Raw genomic sequence first — 23,372 nt, 5'->3', positions numbered from 1 at the left:
TTTTTTCTTTTTGCTTATGTGGTGCTGAGGAATGGAACCCAGGGCTTCAGGCATGCAAGGCAAGCACTCTACCACTGAGCCACCTTCCCAGCCCCTCCCTTAGCTTTTTCACTCAAGGCTGGCTCTCTGTCACTTGAGCCACACCTCTGCTTCTGGCATTTCAGTGGTTAATTGGAGCTGAGTCATGCAGATTTTCCTGCCAGGGCTGGCTTTGAACTAGGATCCTTAGATCTTAGTCTCCTGGGTAGTTATGCTTAGAAGCATGAGCCAACAGTGCTCAGACTACATCCCTACATTTTAAACACTTATCAGAGTTTTAAGTATGAATTACTGTTATGGAAGTCAATCTTCTCTAACTTAAGTTCACTGAAAGTTCACTGTTTTCTAAAAATACCATGACAGAAGTTTTCAGAATGTTTGAACACATCTGGGCACGACATCCCAGTCAAGTTGCCAGCATAGTTAAGCATCCCATTAAAACATTGTATTCATCAACCGTGTGTGCCCCTTCCTGGACTTGTTTTTGTTTTTTACGTGACAGATATAAATTGTTGCTCAGTTTCTGGAAGATTTGACCACAGGAAAATTGGCTGATTTAGTGTGAAAATGTCCAAGACACTGAAGTCACTTGATATGCCTCAAACATTAATTCTTTTCAGTATACTTACATTTATGGAGTGCAGAATGATTCTTTTTTTTTGGGTCTGGTCATGGGGCCTGAACTCTGGGCCTGGGTGCTGTCCCTCAGCTCTTCAGCTCAAGGCTAGCGCTCTACCACTTGAGCCACAGTGCCACTTCCAGCTTTTTTTTTCTTTTCGCTTATGTGGTGCTGAGGAGTCAAACCCAGGGCCTCATGCATGCAAGGCAAGCGCTCTACCACTGAGCCACCTTCCCAACCCCTGATTTAATAAATTTTAAATGTTATTGTCATCTTCACACAAAATCTTTTTTTTTTTTTTTTGGTCTGGTCATGGGGCCTGAACTCTGGGCCTGGGCACTGTCCCTCAGCTCTTCAGCTCAAGGCTAGTGCTCTACCACTTGAGCCACAGCGCCACTTCCGGCTTTTTTCTTTTTGCTTATGTGGTGCTGAGGAATCAAACCCAGGGCCTCATGCATGCAAGGCAAGCTCTGTACCACTGAACCACCTTCCCAGCCCCCAGAGTGATTCTTATTTGAACATCATAAAAAGGTATTCAGCACACTGTCCATTTGCCAAGCAGTTTATTATAATTCAAAACTGTCAGGGAAACAAGCCAAGTCTCTTATGCTACTAGTGTTAATATCCCAGCTACCATATAAAGCCGAGATCTGGAGGATGATGGTCTGAGGCCAGTCCCAGCAAAAAAGTGTCCAAGACCCCATCTCAACCAGCACCTTGGTTCCCCAGCATGTGCGTGTCACTCTAGCTCTGCCAGAAGCACAAATAGAAGGTGGCAGTTCAAGCTAACCAGGTCATCAGTGAAAAACCCTGTCCCAAAAGTAACTGAAGGTATGACTCAAGTGGTAGAGTGACTGTCTAAGCATAAGGCCCTGAGTTCAAACCTCAGTACCATAAGAAAATCACTTACTTGAACAACAAAGCAATTGATAACCACCCATATATTGCCATCCAAGATTCTATTGTTAGCATTTCAATAATTGTTTATCTCACATTTCTTCACTTATTTAACTTGCCTTTTTGGATTAAATTGCTATTTTGAAATAAGGATATTAAGAAGAACCAGGCACTGGTAGCTCATGCCTATAATCTTAGCTACTCAGAAGACTGGGATTTGGGGTTTGCAGTTAGAAGACAGCCCTAGGCTTGATTAACTACCAAAAAGCTCCTTTGGAGTAAGAAGCTACTTTGAAGACTACTTTGAAGTAGGAATTTCCAACATCAATACTTTTTCCTTAATGTGTGCATGCCAGTCATGGGGCTTGAACTCAGGGCCTATGGGCTGTCCCTGAACTGTTTCGTTCAAGGATAGCATAGCACTCCATTACTTGAACTACAGCTCCACTCCCAGAACTCTCTTTCTGTCTGTGATTCTCTCTCTCTGTTACTTTTGGGTTTGGTTGGTTTCTGTATTTCTAGCGGCTTTAGTTGCACTGTGGAATTTTTTTTTTTTAATCAATCGTGGGGCCTGAACTCTGGGCCTGGGTACTGTCCCTCAGCTCTTCAGCTCAAGCTAGCACTTTAACACTTGAGCCACAGAGCCACTTCTGGCTTTTTCTGCTTATGTGGTACTGAGGAACTGAACCCAGGGCCTCATGCATACAAAGCAAGCACTCTACCACTAAGCCACCTTCCCAGCCAAACCATGGAATTACTTGAGCTGTGTGTTTTCTTTATGTACTTGCTTACAGCTATGTACTTTCCTCTCAATACTGTTTTTGTTGTATCTCAGAGGTTCTGGTATGATGTGTTCTCATTTTCATTGAATTGTAGACTTCTGAATTGAACTGTTATTTGTTCAGTGACCCACCTGTTATTCAACAGTATGTTGTCTAGTCTTCATGTGTTTGAATGCTTTCTGCGGTGTCTTTTTCTGTTGAGATCCAGTTTAGTTGCATTGTTATCAGATAGGATGCAGGGTGCTATCCCAATCCTTTTTATTTGCGTTGGCTTGTTGAATGTTCTAGGATCTAGATCTACCATGTTAGAGTCTATCAGTTTTTGTAAGTTTGAGTGTTTAATGTGCACCATTGTTTGATTCATATATACTGACATCTGTAATTTCTTCATTGATCTTTCTTTTTATTAATATGTAGTGACCTTCTTTGTCTCTTCTCACTGCTTTTAATGTGGGGTCTATTTTATCCAATAACAGGATGGCTTCCCTAGTAGTTTTGAATCTCTCATTTCCCTAAGCTTTGGCTGACAATTCATCAGCACATTATCCCACCTGGCTGAGGAAGTGTGTTGAACTTCTTTCTTCATGGACTGTGAACTTCTCTTCATCATGAGTTTTGTGTAGCTAGCTCATCAAATTTCCACCAAAATATTTAAATTGTTTTACAAAAGGGAATGTGCCTGAACTTAGCCAGGTCACATGGCTACAAAATGACAGAACTGTGGTTCAAAATTAGGTGTATCTGTATGTTTCCTTGCCTGCATCCTACACTACCACCAAGAGTTAGGTGTTTGTTGTGCTGACTCTAGATTTGAAACAGTTTCTGGTCTATGTCATGTCTGCTCTGAGGCTGAAATGAGTCATCAGAAGGAATAGCTCAGTTTAATATCAAAGGCTTTTGTTCTTCCCTTTCTCTCTGTCATCAGAGCATGATAAGAGATTTGTTAGTATCTTGTTTTGGTTGTTGTTTGTATTTGCTTTGTGATTTGTTTTGTGTTGAAATGTTTCCTGATGAGTGAGACCCCAAGCACTGAGAATGTTAGGGATCTCTGATGTGGTATGGGCTTTTTCCCAGCCTTCTGACAACTTTTTCCAATGTGAGAAAGAAATCATTCTTGCTAGTCCAGTGATAGGGGACTGGGAAATGCTCTGGAACAAGGAAGCACAGCAGGCTGGCCTTCTGAAATCTTTAAGGAGTAATAACCTCATATTCTTAACATCTTCACATCCTGATAGGGAAGAGTGGCTTTGTACAAGAGAGCTGCTGCAGTGGAGAGGCTCTTGCCACAGCCTATAACATACATGTCATGCTGATGCATTGCAAAATGACTACAAGCAAAGGCACCCAGTTTGTGAGTGCAGTTCACATGAATATGAGGAAGGAGAAATGGAACCATGCTTGTTGTGGCCAAGTTTGCATAAGGCGTTTCTCTTATGCCTATAGAAAGAGCCATTTTGTCTAAAATGGTGAGCTGCCTTGTTCTAAATGAATATTCAAGCAGAAATTCAGTTAGCGTTGTGCAAGAAGGTAGAAGTATTACTTACCAAGTAAACATCCAGAGTCACAATATAGTAGTCTTATTGATAATTGGTGGCTTATGGAGTTCTGCTTAATTTTCTTCCACATTGATGTATTTCCCTTTGAGATTTTATCCTAATTCCTTCCTGGCCTCATCTTTCATCATACTTTACCTTGTATAAGTGTCAGGTTGACATTTCTCAGTGCAATCACTTACCACCACCTCCTCCTCCTCCAGCTCCTCCAGCTCCTCCTCCTCCAGCTCCTCCTCTTTCTCCTCCTTCTTTTTTTGAAGAGGACAAGGTATTGCTATAGAGTTCAGGTTAGCCTGGAAATTGCAATCCTCTTGCCTCAGTCTTCTAAATGCCTGGATTACAAGCATATACTTCCCTGCCTTGATAAGGCCCTTAGCTCTTATAATGGTTATCTCACATACCTGAGTGTAATAGGATCATATACCTAAACATGTTCATAGGGTAATTTTAGCCTAATTAACACATTAATGAGTTTTCAGTTGTTGCAAATTTGTTTTGATTCCAAACAGACTTTTTTCTTTTCTTTTTTATGTCCCTCTCTATCTCACTGACCACAAGAGTGAGAAATTCAGAGCTGTAAGGATTACAACTCTGGAAAACATCAGGAAATAAGCAGACCCAAGGCCACCAGCCAGCCCAAAATTAGCCCTTGGCCCATGTATCTGAAAGCCCATACTCCTATGCTTTCCTTTAAAAACTTCCCCCCTTTACCCCTGATAAGATTGTAGCTTTTGAAATAGCGCATAGTAATTTTTCTTTTGCCTGGCAAAATGAATAAACCTTTACTTTCTTTTCTCCAAAACCCCTGCTCTTATTATTTGTGAACTGACCTTGAATTCAGATGACTTAACTTCTGGTATCAAACTGAGGGCCAATGTTGGGTTCAGGGGCTGACCTATTCACTTAACCCCTGGACCCTGGGGAGATGGAGGTCTGTAGGAGTGTTCTGGGCCAAACTCTGTACACTAGGGAACTAACTGTCCCAGCAACTGCAGGAGCCAGATTCGGCTTCAGGGATGCTTGATGTCCTGTGGATCACAGCCATGGACTCTTACTGTTGTAATAACTTTGAGAAAAGAAAAAGAGGATCTCATTACACTTTGGCCAAGCTTAGGTGAGTTTCCTGATGTGTGCACCGAGATGCTATCCATTTGGGGAGGTTTACTAGCCTTGTAGGGAATTCCTTTGAAATGGGAGCCACAGATTAAGCAAAACTTCAGAACCTGGAAGATTCATGTCACATTTATCATTTGTCAGAAGATTCTCATTTGTTGGCCTTTGTTTTGGGGAGCTCCCTTTTGTTTGACTACTTTGTGTTTTTATGTTATGCTTTTTATGGAAGGCATTGAATTGTTAAATATCTATCTTATCTGAGGATGGGATGAATCTTGGAAGAGAGATGCACCTATAGTTATAAACCCATGGCAAAAAAATAAAAAAAGATGAGATTTTATTACAACACAGGCTAGTGTGTGTGTATATTTTAGGAAATAAGGAGAAATGGTCTTCTAATGGAACTTCAAGTTATTCCATAATTTTGCACTTGTTGCCATTCTGTCAACAAGCTGGTAAATGGGATGAAACGCCATGTATGTATGCATTTATCTGTTGCACAACAAATAGCCTGAACTACCAGGAATTAAGTTGATGATATAAAGAATGTCAGAGCTACTGGTAAGTGATGCTAGCCATAGCTCAAAAGAAAAAGTCCAAGAAGATATAATGAATTTGAGTTATACTGAAGGCACAACTACCCTGATCCTTTTATTCACTTCTCAGGAGGCTACTGCATGCCTTTTCCTGGGAAAATGAAGGGATAAAAGTATAACTGATCTGGGACTTTCATTATGAGTCCATGACAGGTCTGATCATTCTAAAAATGGAGAGAGTATATCATTGGTAAAGGTACCACTCTTATTGAAGGAGGGCAATTGTTTTAGACAGTGCTCCATAGGAGAAAGTATTCAAGGACAACCTACTGGTCCCAATAATCTCTTTTCAACCTGGACATTAAACTAAAAAAAATTATATCCTACTTGCAAAAAATGGCTAATGAGACCCCACTGAGATTTTAGTAAGTTCATAAGGCTTACAGGTCATACACAGACTGAGACTCAGAAGCCCATGAGAACCCACATGCTTCTGACAGCAGAAGGATATTCCAAGGTGTACAGAGGGTGGGGGAAGATTGGTGTGAATCTTTCACAACTTGTTGACACTGTTTCTGTGGATGATACCGCTAAGGAGCAAGTAGGATTAAATTAATGTCATTTCTATAGCCCTAGACAAGGGGTGACCACAAACCCCCAAAAAGAGAAAAAATGGCAAGAAGCATGACCCAAGTTGGGGGGAATTCAATGTTCCTACTTATAAAGAAAAAGAACATAAACTTATAAAGAGGAACTTGCCAGAGAAATTTGAGAACAATTGATTTTCAGGAGGCTTCTATGGCTACAGACTCAGATGATGGATAATGACTGACAAAGCTTGAGCATAAGGCTGTAGAGTTGGCTACCATCAAAATATCCCTACAGGAGCCCCAGGAAAAACTGACAAAGTTAACACTTTCTACTGGATACTGGGGCCATTTATTCAATTCTGAATTTGAAATGAATGTTATTGAGAAACACCACTGTTTCTAGGATAGGTAACAGGAAGGGCCCAACAATAGCCTATGCTCTGGAATTCAAACTGTGTGAGTAATAAACTCATGACTTGTATATGTCTGACTATTCCATCCTGCTCCTAAGTCTACATGTGTTTATTAAATGTTCAAATCACCTTTGCATGGAAAGTAACTCTACTTACAAATACTTCCTAAAAACATTCTGTCTCTAATCAACTACTTGTGGGGCCAGGAGACTAAGATGGGTTGGATACCACTTGATGTCTACACAAAGGTCAAACTTATCTGAGTAACTCATTTCAGATCCAAATAGCAACTCATTTCAAATCCAAATTGGGACTTGTTTACTGATAGCAGCAACTTAAGGAATAATGGCAGACGACATGAAGTAGTACTTAGACCTGGTTGTAGAGATGACAGCTTTCCTGAGGAACTTTGGTCTAGAAAGCTGACCTGATTACTAGAACTAGAGCTCTACACATCTAATGGAAAAAAGTAAATATATACTGACTCAAAATATGCTTTTATAGTGGCACATACCAATGAAGCTATATTGAAAAAGAGAGGACACTTTACAATGTGAACAAAAAAAAATCGAATATGCTCCTGAAATTCTGGTTCTTAATCAAGCTGTGGCTGCACCCAAGGTGGCAACTATGCATTACCCTGACTACCAATTATGTATGCAATTATATAATTATATAAAAAATTATGTATTACATATTAAAACATAAACACATTTATATTTATATGTTTATATAAGTATAAAATATATAATTATATTAAAATTTTATGATTATATATTTTGGTTTTTTTTTTTTTTGGTCCGGTCGTGGGGCCTGAACTCTGGGCCTGGGCGCTGTCCCTCAGCTCTTCAGCTCAAGGCGAGCACTCTACCACTTGAGCCACAGCGCCACTTCCGGCTTTTTTTCTTTTTTGCTTATGTGGTGCTGAGGAATCGAACCCAGGGCCTCAGGCATGCAAGGCAAGCGCTCTACCACTGAGCCACCTTCCCAGCCCTATGATTATATATTAAAGTATATACTATAATTATGTAATTACATAACAATGTAATATAAATTGTATAATAAAGTTTATACATATAGTTACTCAATAGAATCAGGTTGCTGAAAAAGCAGAAAAGTGGGCTGTCAAATGTAAGTAGGTTCTTAGAGCCTTAGAACTCCTTATAGATTTAGATGTACATGAACCTCAGTATACTGAAGAATATGAAAAACAGGTCCAGGAATAGGGTTTCAATGAATGGGATAGCACTTCAAAGTAGAGGGAAAGTTCTTATGAACTTATTCTTTTGCCCAAGGCACTAATTCTGCCATGAGTGAAACATGAGGGCATACATTATGGTAATGATGCATTGATAGAATTCATCTGACCTTATTTGCAGGAACTCCAGTTACAAGTGATATATCAGGTCCCTCCAAACTCTTGCTTATATGCCCTGAATAACTCTAAGACAGAAAGAAAAGCCTGGAAAAGGGAACCCAATACATAAAAGAACATCCCTTTAAAGATTGGCAAATGAATTTCGATCAGATGCCAAAGACCACTGGAACTTTAAGTATCTGTCAGTGTTATTTGCTACCTTTTCTGGGTGAGTTGAGGCTAACTATATCTGAACTGAGGAGTTATCAGAAGTGATAAAGATGTTGCTCCCACCATGAACTCAAAAGTGACACTTTTTTGTGGTAGAAGTTATCCATCAAGTAAGTAGTCTTAGGCATTAACTGAATGTTGCATGTGTCATTGAAAGCATAACCTACTGGAAAAACTGAAAACATGTTATACACTAAAAACTACAGCCCCAAATGCCCCTAGACCCCCCACTTCAATGTGACAGGGTATTGCTAATTGCTCTTCTTTGCATAGAAGTAGGCTCAAATGAAATCCCTATTAAATAGTGTGAGATATCCTTTCTGGTCACCTCCACAATTGGAAACACCCCTCCAAACATTTAGGAAATGAGATGAGCACTTCTGAAAAGCTGGAAAGAATAAGGCCTTGAACAACAACTGGAAAAACATGGAAAAGCCCTTACAATGTGCTCCTGACAACTTACTCTTTTGAAGTTATCTGGAACAAGCTGTTGGTATATCACATGTGATGAAAGAATCAAGCGAGACAGAATCATTACAACTCTATTACATCAAAATACTAAAGGGAGAGCCACCATATATCAGAAACCCTAATGATTCTTGTTCAGAAAAAAAGAGGATAATAATTTTTGTCTATTAATTTGCTAGTTTTTTTATCCATTGTGTAGGTTGGAAGGATAACTTACTAGTCCATAATATTCAAATTGAATTTTTCAAAGTGTTCCTTGAATACCTTACACAAGTAATGTTGAGTAATCGAATGGCTCTGAACTACATGCTGAGTAAGAAAGGGAATTATGTTGTTATTGCTAATGTCTTATTACACCAATAGCAATACTTCTCAGGTAAAAGCTAATATAAATTAGTAGATAAGTCTACTTGGTTAAAAGAAATATAGAAATTACATCCATTTTGGATGGTCTAGATGCTGAACTAACTGGATTTCTTGGGTTTCTTATGGTGTCAAATATGTATTTTCCATTTTGGTTTGACATCATGTTGATTATAGTCTATCCTATAATCCTATGTAATTCCATTGGCTATATGCCTACTATTTCATTGAAAGATTTTCTGCACATCTTCCCTGTGCAAAACTACTATTAAGATCTATTATCAAGATGACTGGCAAAAACTGATGGAGCCATGTGAGCTGATGACTCACATCTGTAAATCTATGCCACTCAGGAGGCAGATGTTTAGAGAATCAAGGTTCAAATCAAGATTCAAGCCAGTCCAGGCAGGAAAGTCACTCATCTCCAATTAACCACAAAAAAGCCAGAAGTGGAACTGTGGCTCAAGTAGTAGAGTACTAGCCTTGAGCAAGAAAGCTTAGGGACAGACAGCACACTGGTCCTGAGTTCAAGTATCAGAACCAGCATGTGTGTGTGCATGTGCACACACACACATAATGCTAAGCAAGAGCTTGAGGTTCTGAGTTCAAGTCCCATTATTTCCCCTCCGCCCCACAAATAAAGTAAAATAAAGGTTTTAAAGAGGTACATGCCTTCTATCAGGAAAAAAAACCCCAAACCAAAACCCAAAACAATTCCATAATACCACTCATTTCTTCAGGAAGCAACCAGATGGTTAGAAGTGCTCATTTTTTCCAAGAAAAAGAAGCAAAACTAACACTGGAAAAATGTAATGGGAATAGACATCTAAATATGCTCACAATTTTTATCCAGTAATTTACTTTAGTAACCAGTTTTTTGCTTACACAAGATTTTTTGTTACTTTAAACACTTTTCTTTCTTTCCCTTTGTCCTTTCTCCATCATCATCCTTTTTGCCATCCAGGAGAACTCAAGAACGTTTTCATAGCTTCAGGCAAGGTAATCACACTCTTGTCTTCTCTTTGATCAGACCAGTGAAGGAAGAGCCAGACAGCAAGATCAGAGCACCCAACTTGAAGGAATAGCCCCTACCCACCTCCAGGTTGTTCCTGAACATGATCTCCCACCCCTACCTCTAATCTTTAAAATGTTAGGGAGTGTGAAAGAAGTTACAGAAAAGTGTATATTGGAATAATCTATTTATATAAAATATTCAGAATACATCAACTGAAAGATGCAAGCTGGATGTGTTGACACACACCTGTAATCCCAGCTCTTAGGAATTTGAGGCTGGATGATTGACAGTTGGAAGACCAGCCTGCACTATGTAGTCAGACCTTGTAACAATGCCCTCACGTCCCCAAAATTTAGCAACTGAAGTTAGAAATAGGAAAAAAAAATTATATGGAATTTTAAGAGAGAGCTCCTTGTTCTGCTTCTCAAATTCTAGTACAATCCAAAAGTACTTCTGGGCTGCTATTTAAATAAGAACTATTGTTTCTAAGTTCTGAAACACCAAGATGGCAATTCACATAAAAGGGTTTTCCATAGTCAAATTACAAGCTCTCTCAAAATGTTGGTTACACGAGGAAGCCAAATCAGCATTTACATCACTAATTATTCAGAATGCATGTGTAAGGAAGAGATGGGAACAGAAGTGTTATCCCCTAGCTTGTAGAGTAGCTGGACAAAAGCCCAGTACACAGAAAAGGCGTCAGGCTGAAAGCTTTAAAAGACCCCCAGTGACAATGATCAAAGTCAGCTTGAGACTCAGTCTGCATTAAAAATGGTTTCAAAAAGCTAGCTCCTGCCTCTAAGAGCCTCCTGAAGCAGCTGACAAGGAAATTTTCAATGAAAGGGTATATAAAGGCCACACCAAATTTGGGTATGAAAAGACATTATTATCAGCAGTCAATACTCCCTGATTCTGAATTTAAGAGCCACCAAATGGTTGGAAAAAAATGGCATGGCAAATGCACATTCAAGCCAATGCACATTCAAGCCATTTAATAGGGATCTAAGGCAGGAACTGATGGCTCACACCTATAATATTAGCCTCCCAGGAGTTTGAGTTCCAGAGTGTTGGCTCCAAGCTGGTGTAGGTAGAAAAGTCTGTGAGATTCCATCGTCAAAATATTTAGCAAAATCAACTTTAATGAAACTAGTTTCAAACAAAGGATTTAAGAGAGTTGAGGCAGGGCAGGATATTTTACTATACAGAACAGAAAAACAATTCAGCAAGCACTGGTTTCTTAATTCTGTCCACTACAGAGGGTATAAATATCATATCTTCTGGATTCTAGCCAGTCAGCTTCATTTTGAAAATGCATCACTTTATTTCCCCAATAATGCAGCCACACATCATAGACCGGACACAGGACAGTCACATGATTTCTTCAGCAACTTTCAAGGTTTCCTGGAGTTTACAGCCAGAAGAGTCCTAATGTTTCAAATATTAAAACTTTCTCCACAGCCACAAGTTCCTTTGATGTTTGGGTTATTGAAGACAAACTCACTGGATAATTTGTCTTCAACATAGTCCATTTCTGTTCCTAAAAGTGTTAGTTGTGCTTTCTTTTCGATGAATACTCTGACTCCTTTGGAAAAGGAAAAGATGAGTCATAAAAAGCCTGAAGCCTCTGGAATTTGCCTATTCAAGGCATAAGTGAATTTATTAAGTAATCAACAATTCAATCAAACAACAATTCAACTGAACAGGTTTCATCATTTGGGAGTAATTAGGCACCTAATTTTCTGTCAGCACCTTCTGTTCCTACAGTTGTCAAAATTGAGTATATTAGTGCAGACAGTTTTACATAAGTAAATTCCCTAACAACTGTGCAAAACCACAATTTACCTTTCCCTCTTTCCCTATACTTCATTCATTTTTTTTTCAACTTGCAACATGAAGAAAATGTGTAGTTTCTCAATAATCGTTTTGTAAAGACAGAACCAGTAAAATTTATAGAAACTTTGTAGTGGAAAGTATATATTTGACATCTGCCAAACATAAATATATCCGAAACTGCTTAACTCTATGACATTTTAATAAGACCATATAATAAACTATGGATACTACAGAATTATCCATACAATAATTTTAATAAGTTCCCATAAGTAGACTATATATCATAGTTATAAGTTGAAGAATATATGATATTATTATTATTTTATTTTTTGCTGGTAGTGGGGCTTGAACTATGGACCTAGGTGCTGTCCCTCAGCTGAAGATCAGCTCAAGGCTAGCACTTTACCACTTGAGCCACGGTACCACTTCCAGTTTTCTTGGAGATAAGAGTCTCACGGATTTTCCTGCCCAGGCTGGCTTTGAACTGCGATCCTCAGATCTCAGCCTCCTCAGTAGCTAGGATTACAGGAGTGAGCCACTGATGCTGGGTGAATATATGATATTCTCTAGTTTGACACCTGGTCACATACAATCACTTAAAAACGTTTTTCTTCTAAGAAACTGGGCCTTAAATGGAGCATGTTCTCTCTGGTATGTGGAAGTTAGATCTAAAGCACAGTGGGATATGACAAATTATACAAAATTCTTGATACATACAGGGAAAGAGGAGAGAATCACAAAGGTGCAATATCCAAGTGCCTCTTCATATGTATATAAAATCATATACATACTGAAACAAACGCCAAAGATATGGAAACAAAGGATTTTTCTTTTTCTGAGGATTCTGTATTCTTTACCTTTTATACAGTATATTCACATGTGGGAGGGTAGAGGGAGGGCACAGAATCTGAGAAAAAAGGGTGAATAAGTGCAGCAGTGAAGTGCATGAACATTGACGAAAGTCAACTATACAACTTGTGGGTAGAGATGGGAGGGAAGGAATGGGAGAGAAAGGAACTGTACTTAATACTCAATGCATGTAAATGTAACCCCCCCCTTTTTTTTTGGTTGGTTGTGGGGCTTGAACTCTGGGTCTGGGCACTGTCCCTCAGCTCTTCAGCTCAAGGCTAGCGCTCTACCACTTGAGCTACGGTGCCAATTCCGGTTTTTTGGTTGTTTATTGGAGATAGGAGTCTCACGTTCTCTCCTGCCCGGGCTGGCTTTGAACCGTGATCCTCAGATCTCAGCCTCCTGAGTAGCTAGGATTATAGGCGTGAGCCACCAGCACCCGGCTAATGTAACCCCTTTTTATACCACCTCTATAATAACAATAAATTAAAGAAAAAAGAAATTGAGTCTTATGTAAATATAAACTATAAATAATTACAGGGTTTCTCTTTGGTAAGACAAAAAGGTCTATATTTTAAATTTGTCTTAAAAGTAACATGCTAAATATATTTTTGCATGTGTATGTGTGTGTGTGTGTGTGTGTGAGTGTGAGTGTGTGTATGCATGAGCAAGCATGTGCCCATATCCATCTTGGGGTTTGAACTCAGGGTCTGGGAGCTATCCCTGAATCTTTTGCAAAAGGTTAGTGTTCTACCACTTGAGCCATAGCTCCACTTCCACATTTTTGGTAGTTAATTGGAGATACAAGTTTCACAGACTTTCCTCCTAGGCTGGCTTCGAACCAGGATCCTCAGATCTCAGCCTCCTGAGCAGCTAGGATTTCAGGCCTCAGCCACTGGTGCTGGCTGCTAAATATATCTTTACTTGTTAAGTCACTGTCATTCAACAATCTTACTTTAGAATTCATGACTTAATCTGAGTGTGGGTGGCTCATGCCTACTATTTTAGCTATTCAGGAGGCTGACATCTGAGGACCAAGGTTTGAAGCCAGCCTAGGCAGAAAAGTCCGTAAGACTCATCTCTAATTAACCAGCAAAACCCCAAAAGTAGAAATGTGGCTCAAGTGGCAGAGAAATAAATTCTTGTTACGTTTCTAATGCCAGTACTAGGGCTTAAACTCAGGGCTTGTGCTCTTCACTTTTTCATTCAAGGCTAGTATTCTACCTCTGAAATTCAGAGGATGGTAGTTTCATAGCAGCTCAGATAAAAAAAAGTCTGTGAGACTCCAATTCCACAATAACCAGCAAAAAGCTGGACTGGAGGCGTGTGGCTCAAGTGGTAAAACACCAGTCAAGCAAGCAAGCCTTGAGGCCCGGAGGCACCCAAGTACTACCAGAACAAAAACAATCTAAATCCACTTTTTAGTTTCCCAGAGGAAGAATGCATGTGTCCAAATGCACATGATTACGGAAAACACTAGTAACAACTAAGTTCTCCTCACACTGTAGCATTATTTAACTTGTCTTAAATCAGTATTACAAGATCACTGGGTACAGATAGGGATGTCAAACTCAATTTAGAAACAATGAATTAAGTAATTTAAAACAATTATTGTTTGTTGTCAAATAACTAAAAGTTTTAATAAAAATAAATTATTTAAATACATGAGTCGTTGGTATGGCCTATGTGATATATATGTAAAACTGCTGCTCCACACAAAATGGTTAGATTGTTTTTGAAATGTTATGATCATAAAACCTTTCTCAGATTGGGCACAGTGGTACCCACCTATAATCCCAGAAAGCTAAAACAGGAGAACTGCACATTGAGCTAGATAACAAGATCTTGCCACAAACCAACCAGCTTTTTAGACAAAATGATGACTTTTCAGAGTTGAAACAAATGAACAATTTATCTAATAACATCATTGTAGGAGAACAGCCTCTTGAGAAAAGTGATTGCATTTGAGTTTTAAGGAGGCTCCTTCTCACTGTGTGACCTTGGGCAAACTATTTAACCTCTCCTTATCTCAGTTTATCAGAAAAAATGGATCACATGGTATCTACCCTCCCTTGATAGCTGCTTATAAACCAGATAATATAGAAAAGTTCATTAAAAACCACCAGTCACATAGTAAGTACTAGTGATGCAATTCCTACTTCTATTATCAGTCTCTCATTATGCACAAGGCTAAAATTTTCAGTAAAACTAAGTGTCCAGAACAAGTCTGTAAAAAACTCTCACCATCTTGAACAACCTCTTCATCAGAATCTCCTCTTGTCTTTGTATATTCTAGAGTATAAGAAAGGCCATTACAGCCCCTGGTACGGACACCAACTTTCACACCTACCTGAAATAGAATTAAAAAATATAAACTTAGTAGTACAGATTAAACAGTTATACTAATAAAAACCTTGGTTATTTATCACTACTATTCATTCTCTTATAAACTAAAAGAGAAACATTAAGACTTCCAGTTATAAATGTCCCTTTGGGAAAGTATAAATGCAACAGGGAACAATCATCTTAAATATGTAACTAGTATGCAATCATTCACAAAGTGGCATCCAAAAAAACACAATGAAAATAATATGGAAACAAAATACTACAGAGGAAAAATCCTACATCATTACTAGCTTCATAAAATAGCTTTATATTATTTTCCTTTTTTCCCCAATCCTAGTCACATAATCTAAATATTGTTTTTATTAAGACAAAAATATGCATCCTATACCTTTCATAATTATCACTTGCAAATAATGTCCATATCACACTCCACTGTATAATTACCTTTTTTCATGGCTTGAAAATAAACCAAGGCCTTGTACATAGTAGGCAAAGTGCTCTCCACTGAACTACAATCTCAACCTTAACTTTCTTCATTATTAGATACCTACCAGTAAACACTTAAGTTGGAATTGACATGATTAGCATAAAAAACTTAAATTAAAAAAATCAAGCCTACCACCACCAGTGACCAAGATCTGAGGATACCAGTTTGAAGCTAGCTGAGGAGATAAAATCCAAAAGACTCATCTCCAATTATGAGCAAAAAGCTAAAAGTGGAGGTGTGGCTCAAGAGTACTGTGTAAGCCTTGGACAAAAAGATAGGAAGAAAGGAAGGAAAGAAGGAAGGAAGGAAGGAAGGAAGGAAGGAAGGAAGGAAGAAAGAAAGAAAGAAAGAAAGAATCCAAGCAAGAGTGCAAGCCCCAGCATATGAAAAAACAAAAAAAGAAAAGAAAAGCAATCACGTTTTTGTTACTGGAGTTTTCTGATACAAGGTCTCAATATTTAGATGTTACTGGCTTTGAAACCATGATCCTCCTGCTTCAGGCTCTCAAGTGCTAAGACTGCAAGCATGTGCCATCAGATCCAGCTACTTGCTTGAAAAGGAAAAGGTATCTGATAACAGAGGTATCTTTTGTAAATTTAGACTTCTCATTCTGTAAGATGTTATCTGGATAAATTCCTTAGGGTTCCCTAAGGTTCACACAGGTCTTCCTTGGCTTCTATGAAAAAGCTTTAATGCTAAGGCAGACTTATGTCATCAGTCAAAATCAAAGATAAAAAAGAATACAGATGTTTTAAAAGTGAACCTGGCATGTAGCTCAGTGATAACTTGCTTAGTATATTTAAGGCCTGGGTTTAATTCCCAGCATCATAACCACCATCAGAATAAATGAACGAATGAATGAAGTCTTTTGATTTCATGATTTAAGTATTAATTACTTGAAGTGATTAAAAACATCCTAAGAACTACTAGCCATGCGCTATGATTAAGATAATACAAATACCCCTAATAACAGTTCCATATCCAGGAACAGATCTTGCATGAATACACTAAGTCATGTTTACGATCTGGCAAACAATGGGCATAGCACACCTACTCACTAAAGTAATAAGTTGTTGAATAATTGTGTCCCAGTAGTAAAGAAAAACAATCCAAACAAGTTCCAACCCAAGGAATGGTAAAAGGAATTAACCCATCCAATGGAATATACAGGTCTTCTTTATTTGGAATAAAATCAAAACGTAACTACAGCATATATGACAGATGTAAGAATAACAAATATCACTTAGACCAGTCTTTCCCACTCAGGGAGACATTTTTGGTTGTCACAATTTATGTATGTGCTGTGGCCAGAAATGCTATGAAATATCCTATAGCTACCCAATGACACCAATCATGAGGAGGCTGAGAAATCCTGGGGTCACCATATCAAATGTACAGACTGTTCTCTGGAAGGACATTAGGAAGCTGTTTCTTAAAAGACAAATGACAACACAAAAAGTCTAGGGTTGAGAATAACTTTTTAAAAATTGAATACCCCTTTCTGTATTATTTGAATTTAAAAAAAATCTTGAGTTGGGGTAGGAGTATGCAAGTATAAGGCCTTGGGATCAATTCTAACACAACAAATGAAACAAATGAAAGGAACCCTAATGAATGAAAATATAGTGTTAACCCAAAATAAACATATTGCCAAACAACTTTAAATATTTTTCTAACTATGAAATAGGCTTTACTTACATGCTCAGGCTTATCTTTAAGAAGCTGTTTTATCTTGTTGACTGCTGAAGGTGTCTGAAAAAGTAAATGTTTTCAGTTTAAAAACATGCAAGTGGCTCACGCCTGTAATCCTATCTACTCAGGAGGCTGAGATCTGAGGATCATGGCTCAAAGCCAGCCTGGGCAGAAAAGTCTGAGAGACCCTTTTTTTTTCTTTTTGTCGGTTGTAGTGCTTGAACTCTGGGCTTGGGTGCTGTCCCTGTGCTCTGCAGCTCATGGTGAGCGCTCTACCGCTTGAGCCACAGCGCCACTTCCAGTTTTCTAGTGGTTTACTGGAGATAAGAGTCTCTCGGACTTTCCTGCCTGGGCTGGCTTTGAACCATGATCCTCAGATCTCAGCCTCCCAAGTAGCTAGGATTACAGGCGTGAGCCACCAGCGCCTGGCTGAGAGACTCTTATCTCCAATTAACCACCAGAAATCCGGAAGTGGTGCTGTGGCTAAAGTGGTAGAGCATTCGCTTTTTAACTCAGGAACAGTGCCCAGGCCCAGAGTTCAAGCCTCATGGCCAACAAAAAACAAAAAAAACTTAAATTTTCAAAGCAATAGACTTATTAGTCTTTAAGATTATTCAAGGTTATTTTTAGGAAAATCATGTGACAAATTTGTTCCATTTTTGCCAGGGCAAACTAAGGGATTTTACACCCAGATGAGTTCTATTTAATGAACAAAAATATTTCAATTTGTCAAAATATTTGCTACTGGCATCATTTCAATTGTGATGACCAGTCTAAGTTAGCTGTTACACTTTTTTTTTTGTTAGTCCTGGGACTAGGGCTCTACCACTTGAGCCATATCTCTACTTCTCGGTTTTTGGTGGTTAATTTTGGAGAAGAGTCTCACTGATTTTGCTGCCTGGGCTGCCTTTGAACTGCAATCTTCAAACCTCAACCTCTTGAGTAGACAGGATGACAAGTGTGAGCCACTGATGCCCAAAGTTTTATTCTCTCATTGTATCATCACAAATTCATTTTTCCTGAGAATAAGCTATTTTATATATGTACTTATTGTGTGCTCAGTAACAAGCATACTGTCAGACATGGAAGACTCACAAATAGATAATGAATGGATCAAGTATCTCAATGGAAAAGCCAACCTTCAGGTGTTTTTCCTGTTGTTTTCTAGATATAAACACATATTTACTGTATTTTTCAATACCAGTCCCGCTAAACACTCAGATTCAGTGTGAATCAAACTAACATCTGTGAACAGAAGTCAATAAAACTAGTCAGTAACGGAAATAAAAGTGTTATTTCCTAGGAAGAATGCAGTTGAAAGGAGCCCAGTGCTCCTACCTGAGAGAAAAATGCCCCAGGAGGTTCTGTACAAGAAAACAGGCTGGGCCAGCCCTGGGTTATTCTATGATGTATAGAACTACAGCTTTAAGGATGTGCTGAGCTTTGACCGATTACTTTGTAAACCAATAATTTTAATCTAAGCCCCAAACAAGGAAATATCTGAGTAACTTTTGATGTAAACTCCCTCACCTGGTACACATGGACTAATCATCATACCATTTGGTAAGGATCAACATGTGACAAACTCAACTCTGTTACTAGGACTTCATACTCTGCTTGATGTGACCTATTCAAATTTCCATCTTGATCTAGAGTAAGCTCATATCTCTGTTCTGTAATTTCAATTGGCAGAATTTCAATTCATAATACACAGTGACTGTGTATTATGACACCATCTAGCTCTAACTGGTGAATTAACAGTTTTGAACTTGACAAAGCTTGTGAATTTGTTATTCAATAAATTCTGACATTAAAGACCAAGATAGTATATCCATTTATGTTTCTGCCATACCTCAAAAATGTGAGAAATATGCATGTTCAAGAAACCTGTTACGGGCTGGGAAAGTGGCTCAGTGGTAGAGCGCTTGCCTTGAATGCCTGAGGCCCTGGGTTCGATTCCTCAGCACCACATAAGCAAAAAGAAAAAAAGCCGGAGGTGGCGCTGTGGCTCAAGTGCTAGCCTTGAGCTGCAGAGCTGAGGGACAGCGCTCAGGCCCCAGAGTTCAGGCCCCACGACAGGAACCCCCCCCCCCATAAAAAAAAAAAAAAAAAACCTTTGTGTTCCTACCTCCTTGGGGAGCTTCTGGAAACAGGCTACTGGAGCCTTACTACAACACTTTCTAAGTATGCCCACAGGGCAATTACTTTAAGCAGCTTTTCTAACTCCTACTTCCTTTCTGTGAAATAATGATAATCATCTTTCCCCCTCAGGATTCTTGTGAAGATTAAATACTCAAATTGAGGAAAAAATATTTAGAATAGTGTCAGGCACTTAGCTATATCTCAAAGACAGAGTACATCAGAATGAAAAAAATGAACTTCCTAGTTTCTATTGACAATGCTGTGCTGGTCCTCCACTTTTTTGTCTGAACATCACTGGTTTTTGAAATCCTGAAATTTGAGTATTCTGGCTTCTGATCTAGCAGTAAACTAGTCAGGACTTAGCCTGTTCTCAAGAAGCAGATCCCATAGCCCTAGAGTGTGTTCTCCCCTCTGTCTGGATAGAGGCTTGATGATCTTGACCAGATGATGGTTAAACACAGTGTGGACCCACCTTAGATGGGTCATAAAACTAACTGAAAAGGTTAAAACAAGCATTAAAAAAAAAAGGAAAATACTGCTGGGTGCCAGTGGCTCATATCTGTAATCATAGTTACACAGGTACAGTCTGCTGGGGAGTGTTTCATGAATAATCAATAATAACCAGGAATAAAGGTAGCAATCAAATGGAAGACAGCATTTTAATTTTTATTTGTAAATTTTCAGGGTATATTTTCTATGTGAATGCTGAAGAAATTAACTTACTGTCAAATAAAGATTTCTGACATGTTAAAAACGAAAAAGATACTCCCATAAAGAATACCACTGGAGGGAGGCTGGGAAGGGATGTGAAGGGTAAACAAAGGAGGAGGCTGCAATGCTTGACAAGAAATGTACTCATTATCTTGCCCATGTAATTGTAACCCCTCTGTACAGTATGTTCACAAAAAATAAAAATTAAAATTAAAAAAAAAAAAGAATACCAGTGGAGGGCCGGGAAGGTGGCTAAGTGGTAGAGAGCTTGCCTTGCATGCCTAAGGCCCTGGGTTCGATTCCTCAGCACCACATAAGCAAAAAGAAAAAAAAGCCGAAGTGGCGCTGTGGCTCAAGTGGTAGGGCGCTAGCCTTGAGCTGAAGAGCTGAGGGACAGCACCCAGGCCCAGAGTTCAGGCCTCACGACCAGACACCTCCCCCCACCTCCCCCGCCCCAAAAAAGAATACCACTGGAATTAAAATCTGATGCATGTATAATCTTTGTTTAATGTGAACAGGTCAAAAGAGCATGCTCTAAAAGAAACATGAGTTCTCTCCCTGTTTAAATTCTGAAAGAGCAGGTAATATGCCAAACAGAGATGGACACTAGAAAAGGGAACAAAACTGTCCCTGAACCCTTTGCTTTTTTTCTGAATCTATCATTGCCATTGGAGGAATTCTGAATCTTGAGTAATTTTTACTCAAACTAAAAATGCAACACAAAGTCTAAATTGTGTTCTCTAGTTCTTAAGTTTTGGATACTTGTAGATTTCATGACATATCTTCCAGAGGTAATTATAGGCTTGCAAGCACAGTAAAAATATATGATATCAACAGAGATAACCTTGAGAGTCTAAATCTATAAAAATGAATCTCTCACCTGACCATGACTTTCCTCTGTTTTGCTTCCACTAATGTTCTGGCAATTGATCTTCTTGTGATATTACATGGAAGAGGTGCCTTTATTTAACCACCAGATTCCCCAGTCTCTAGGCAAGTGCTTGCACAAAAACCATCGGATTCCTTAGTCTCTAAGCAAATGCTTAACTAAGGTGTGAGAATGATGAACTGATCCTAAGCTTGCCTACTGTAGTGAAATGTAGTAGAACTACATAAAAGTGATCGAATTTATTGCTATTCAAGTGAATCCTCAGATTCACTTGTGAATTTCCCCTCGACTAATAAAAGATGACAGAGGACTAAGTATGCTCAAGAATTTTGTTTCTGGTCGGTTTTTATGGCCCTTTGAGTTTGACCTTTCTCCCAGAAAACGCTGTGCATTTGGCCTGAAAATCTTCATCCCCTGTCCTTTGTAAGACCCAGGTTGTACAAAGGGCACAAATAGTGTTTTCAAAGGCCTGGACACTGAGGACACCGGAAGTAAGCCTGCGTGTGGCCTAGCGGGGTTCTCAGCTGGGAGAGGCTTCCAGAACGTTCACCCTCCCCACACAGCCCGGGGGTAGGACTTCTGGGGCATCGTCCTGCCATCCCCCCAACCCTGCACCTCAGAAATCTGAGGAGACGTCAGGCCTCGGAGGCCTCGGCGCTGTCCTCCAGCTGACACCGCTTCCCCTCCCCCCGGGGGTGGGGCGCGCAGGGCCGCCGCGCAGGGCCTGTCGGGAATTGTAGTCCCGGGCGCCTGCTAGGCGGCTCCGCCCGGAGCTTGTTTACCAGTCGGAGAGGGACTGGGAAGTGGGGACGCGGCGGCTGCGGAACGAGCCCGTGTTTTCACGGGTTGGCGCCCCAGTCGCCGGGTCCCGGCCAGCGACCTATCCACAATAGGGCAAGGGCCCATGTCACGGGCCCGGCCGCACTCCGTGTGCACTCACCAGAGTGAGGGCGGCTCGAGTGGGCTGCAGCTTCCTCTTGCTCACAGCACGAACAGTAGCCCGGACTAACGAGGCCGACATCTTCGCCGTCCCGCGGTCCCGGCGTCCCGGCACCTCGGGCCGAGCTCAGACCCTGCAGGCTCTCTCCATGGACACAGCAGGCGCACTGACGCCACAACCTCCTGCGCACGTACCCCATGCGCCGCCCCTTGCCGCCCATCCGCTGCCGCCATTGGGCGGGCCGCGTGAGTGACGCGCGGGCTCGGGCCTCGCTCCCAGCGGGGCGCGCGGTTGGCGGACCGTGCGCGCGGCGAGGCCCGTGGGTTCCGACCCCTGGCGGGCGCCGGAGCGGCGGAGGAAGCCGGGCTGTCACGGGCTGCCTCGCGGCCCGGAGGAAGACAGCTGAGGGCTAGCGATGGGCAGCAAAACCCTGCCGGGCCGTCGTGCGGCCCCGTCGCCTGCTTCAGCGCTCCCATCAGCCAGCAGTGGCCGGCTGTGGTGGCCTTTGAGCGCAGAAGAACCTGGCGTTTATGTGCTGGAAAGGCAGTGTGGGCCCGTTGACTGGCATTCACTCCCGTTTTGGGTCCCGCTAGGGCGCTTCCGGGCGCGGCACCGCGAAGGGAGCTGCGGGATGGTGACTCGGACCGTCTCCGTTCCGGCAGCACTGCGGATCATCACATTTAACGAGTACGGACTGGGGTGACACGGCCGTCACCTTGTCCTGGCTGCTCAAGGGCATAAGCTTTGCCTCTTAACATTCTTGAGCACCAGCGGGTTGTCTTCTATTAGAAATGCAGCCGTTAACACAGGGCAGGTGACATTCCTACGGAAAGGCTAGAAATCAGGTTAAAATGGCAGAAAGGGCGCTGCAGCGCAGTGCTGAGTAGTATCTTTGCTCAGTGTTTTGTTATAGAATGAACTATTTCGTAAAATAAAAGGTGGGGAGTGGGCTATAAGCATGTTTTAAATGAATGATACAGTGCTTATGCCGGGAAATGTGAAGCCCTGGAGAGAAAAAGACAAAACAAAACAAAAAACACCAGAGACTGCTTTTTATTTAAACCCTTATACTTACATGTTACAACAGATGGCTGCCTAATTTTGGAAAATATGCTGTTATGACGTTTAAACTCAGATCTCTTAGTTCACTGCAATAGATGCTATTTAAAAAAATCTACTTTTAAATTCCCTGTGTCAGGATCCAATGTTTAATAGTCTTTCCTATGCTTAATTTACTTGGTTAGCTGTTTGGCCCATAAGCACTGAGTCACCATCTGTTAGTAGATCAGACTTAGGTACTGTCCTTTGAAAGTGACACAGGGCCTGTAAACAACTAGGTACTTGGGGGCAGGCTTTCATGTTTATCTCACCAGAACAGCTGTCCAGGGGAGCAGAAATGAGGTGGGTGTGGGAAACACTGGGCTTTGCAAGCTATAACCACTTTTAGGTCTCTACATACGTTCATTTTAAGTAAACAGTTAATGCCGTATCAAAAATGCTTCATAGT

General features: G+C 40.4%; 1 protein-coding gene across 1 annotated transcript; it reads right to left on the bottom strand.

Annotated features, from left to right (window-relative positions):
* Positions 1-11,089: 11,089 nt before the first annotated feature.
* On the bottom strand, positions 11,090-22,042 carry Isca1 (iron-sulfur cluster assembly 1). The gene is made up of 4 exons (XM_013031816.1): positions 21,866-22,042; positions 17,190-17,243; positions 14,903-15,008; positions 11,090-11,558 (listed from the first exon to the last, which is right to left on the bottom strand). The coding sequence occupies exons 1-4, from the start codon at positions 21,944-21,946 to the stop codon at positions 11,410-11,412; spliced, it is 390 nt and encodes a 129-aa protein (XP_012887270.1). The 5' UTR covers positions 21,947-22,042; the 3' UTR covers positions 11,090-11,409.
* Between the last annotated feature and the right edge of the window lie 1,330 nt (positions 22,043-23,372).

This window comes from Dipodomys ordii, unplaced genomic scaffold (genome assembly GCF_000151885.1).
Source record: "Dipodomys ordii isolate 6190 unplaced genomic scaffold, Dord_2.0 Scaffold143, whole genome shotgun sequence".
Taxonomy (NCBI): Eukaryota; Metazoa; Chordata; class Mammalia; order Rodentia; family Heteromyidae; genus Dipodomys; species Dipodomys ordii.
The sequence above is the reverse complement of the archived record's forward strand: the minus strand, read 5'-3'. Positions and strand labels throughout refer to the sequence as shown.

What these genes read in the sequence shown, in the direction of transcription:
- Isca1 (XM_013031816.1), bottom strand. Translation starts at nt 21,946, where the DNA reads ATGTCGGCCTCGTTAGTCCGGGCTACTGTTCGTGCTGTGAGCAAGAGG. An exon ending in TTAAAGATAAGCCTGAGCAT is followed by an intron (nt 15,009 to 17,189) that starts GTAAGTAAAGCC and finishes ATTCTATTTCAG; the next exon opens with GTAGGTGTGAAAGTTGGTGT. An exon ending in TGAAGAGGTTGTTCAAGATG is followed by an intron (nt 11,559 to 14,902) that starts GTGAGAGTTTTT and finishes CCTTTTCCAAAG; the next exon opens with GAGTCAGAGTATTCATCGAA.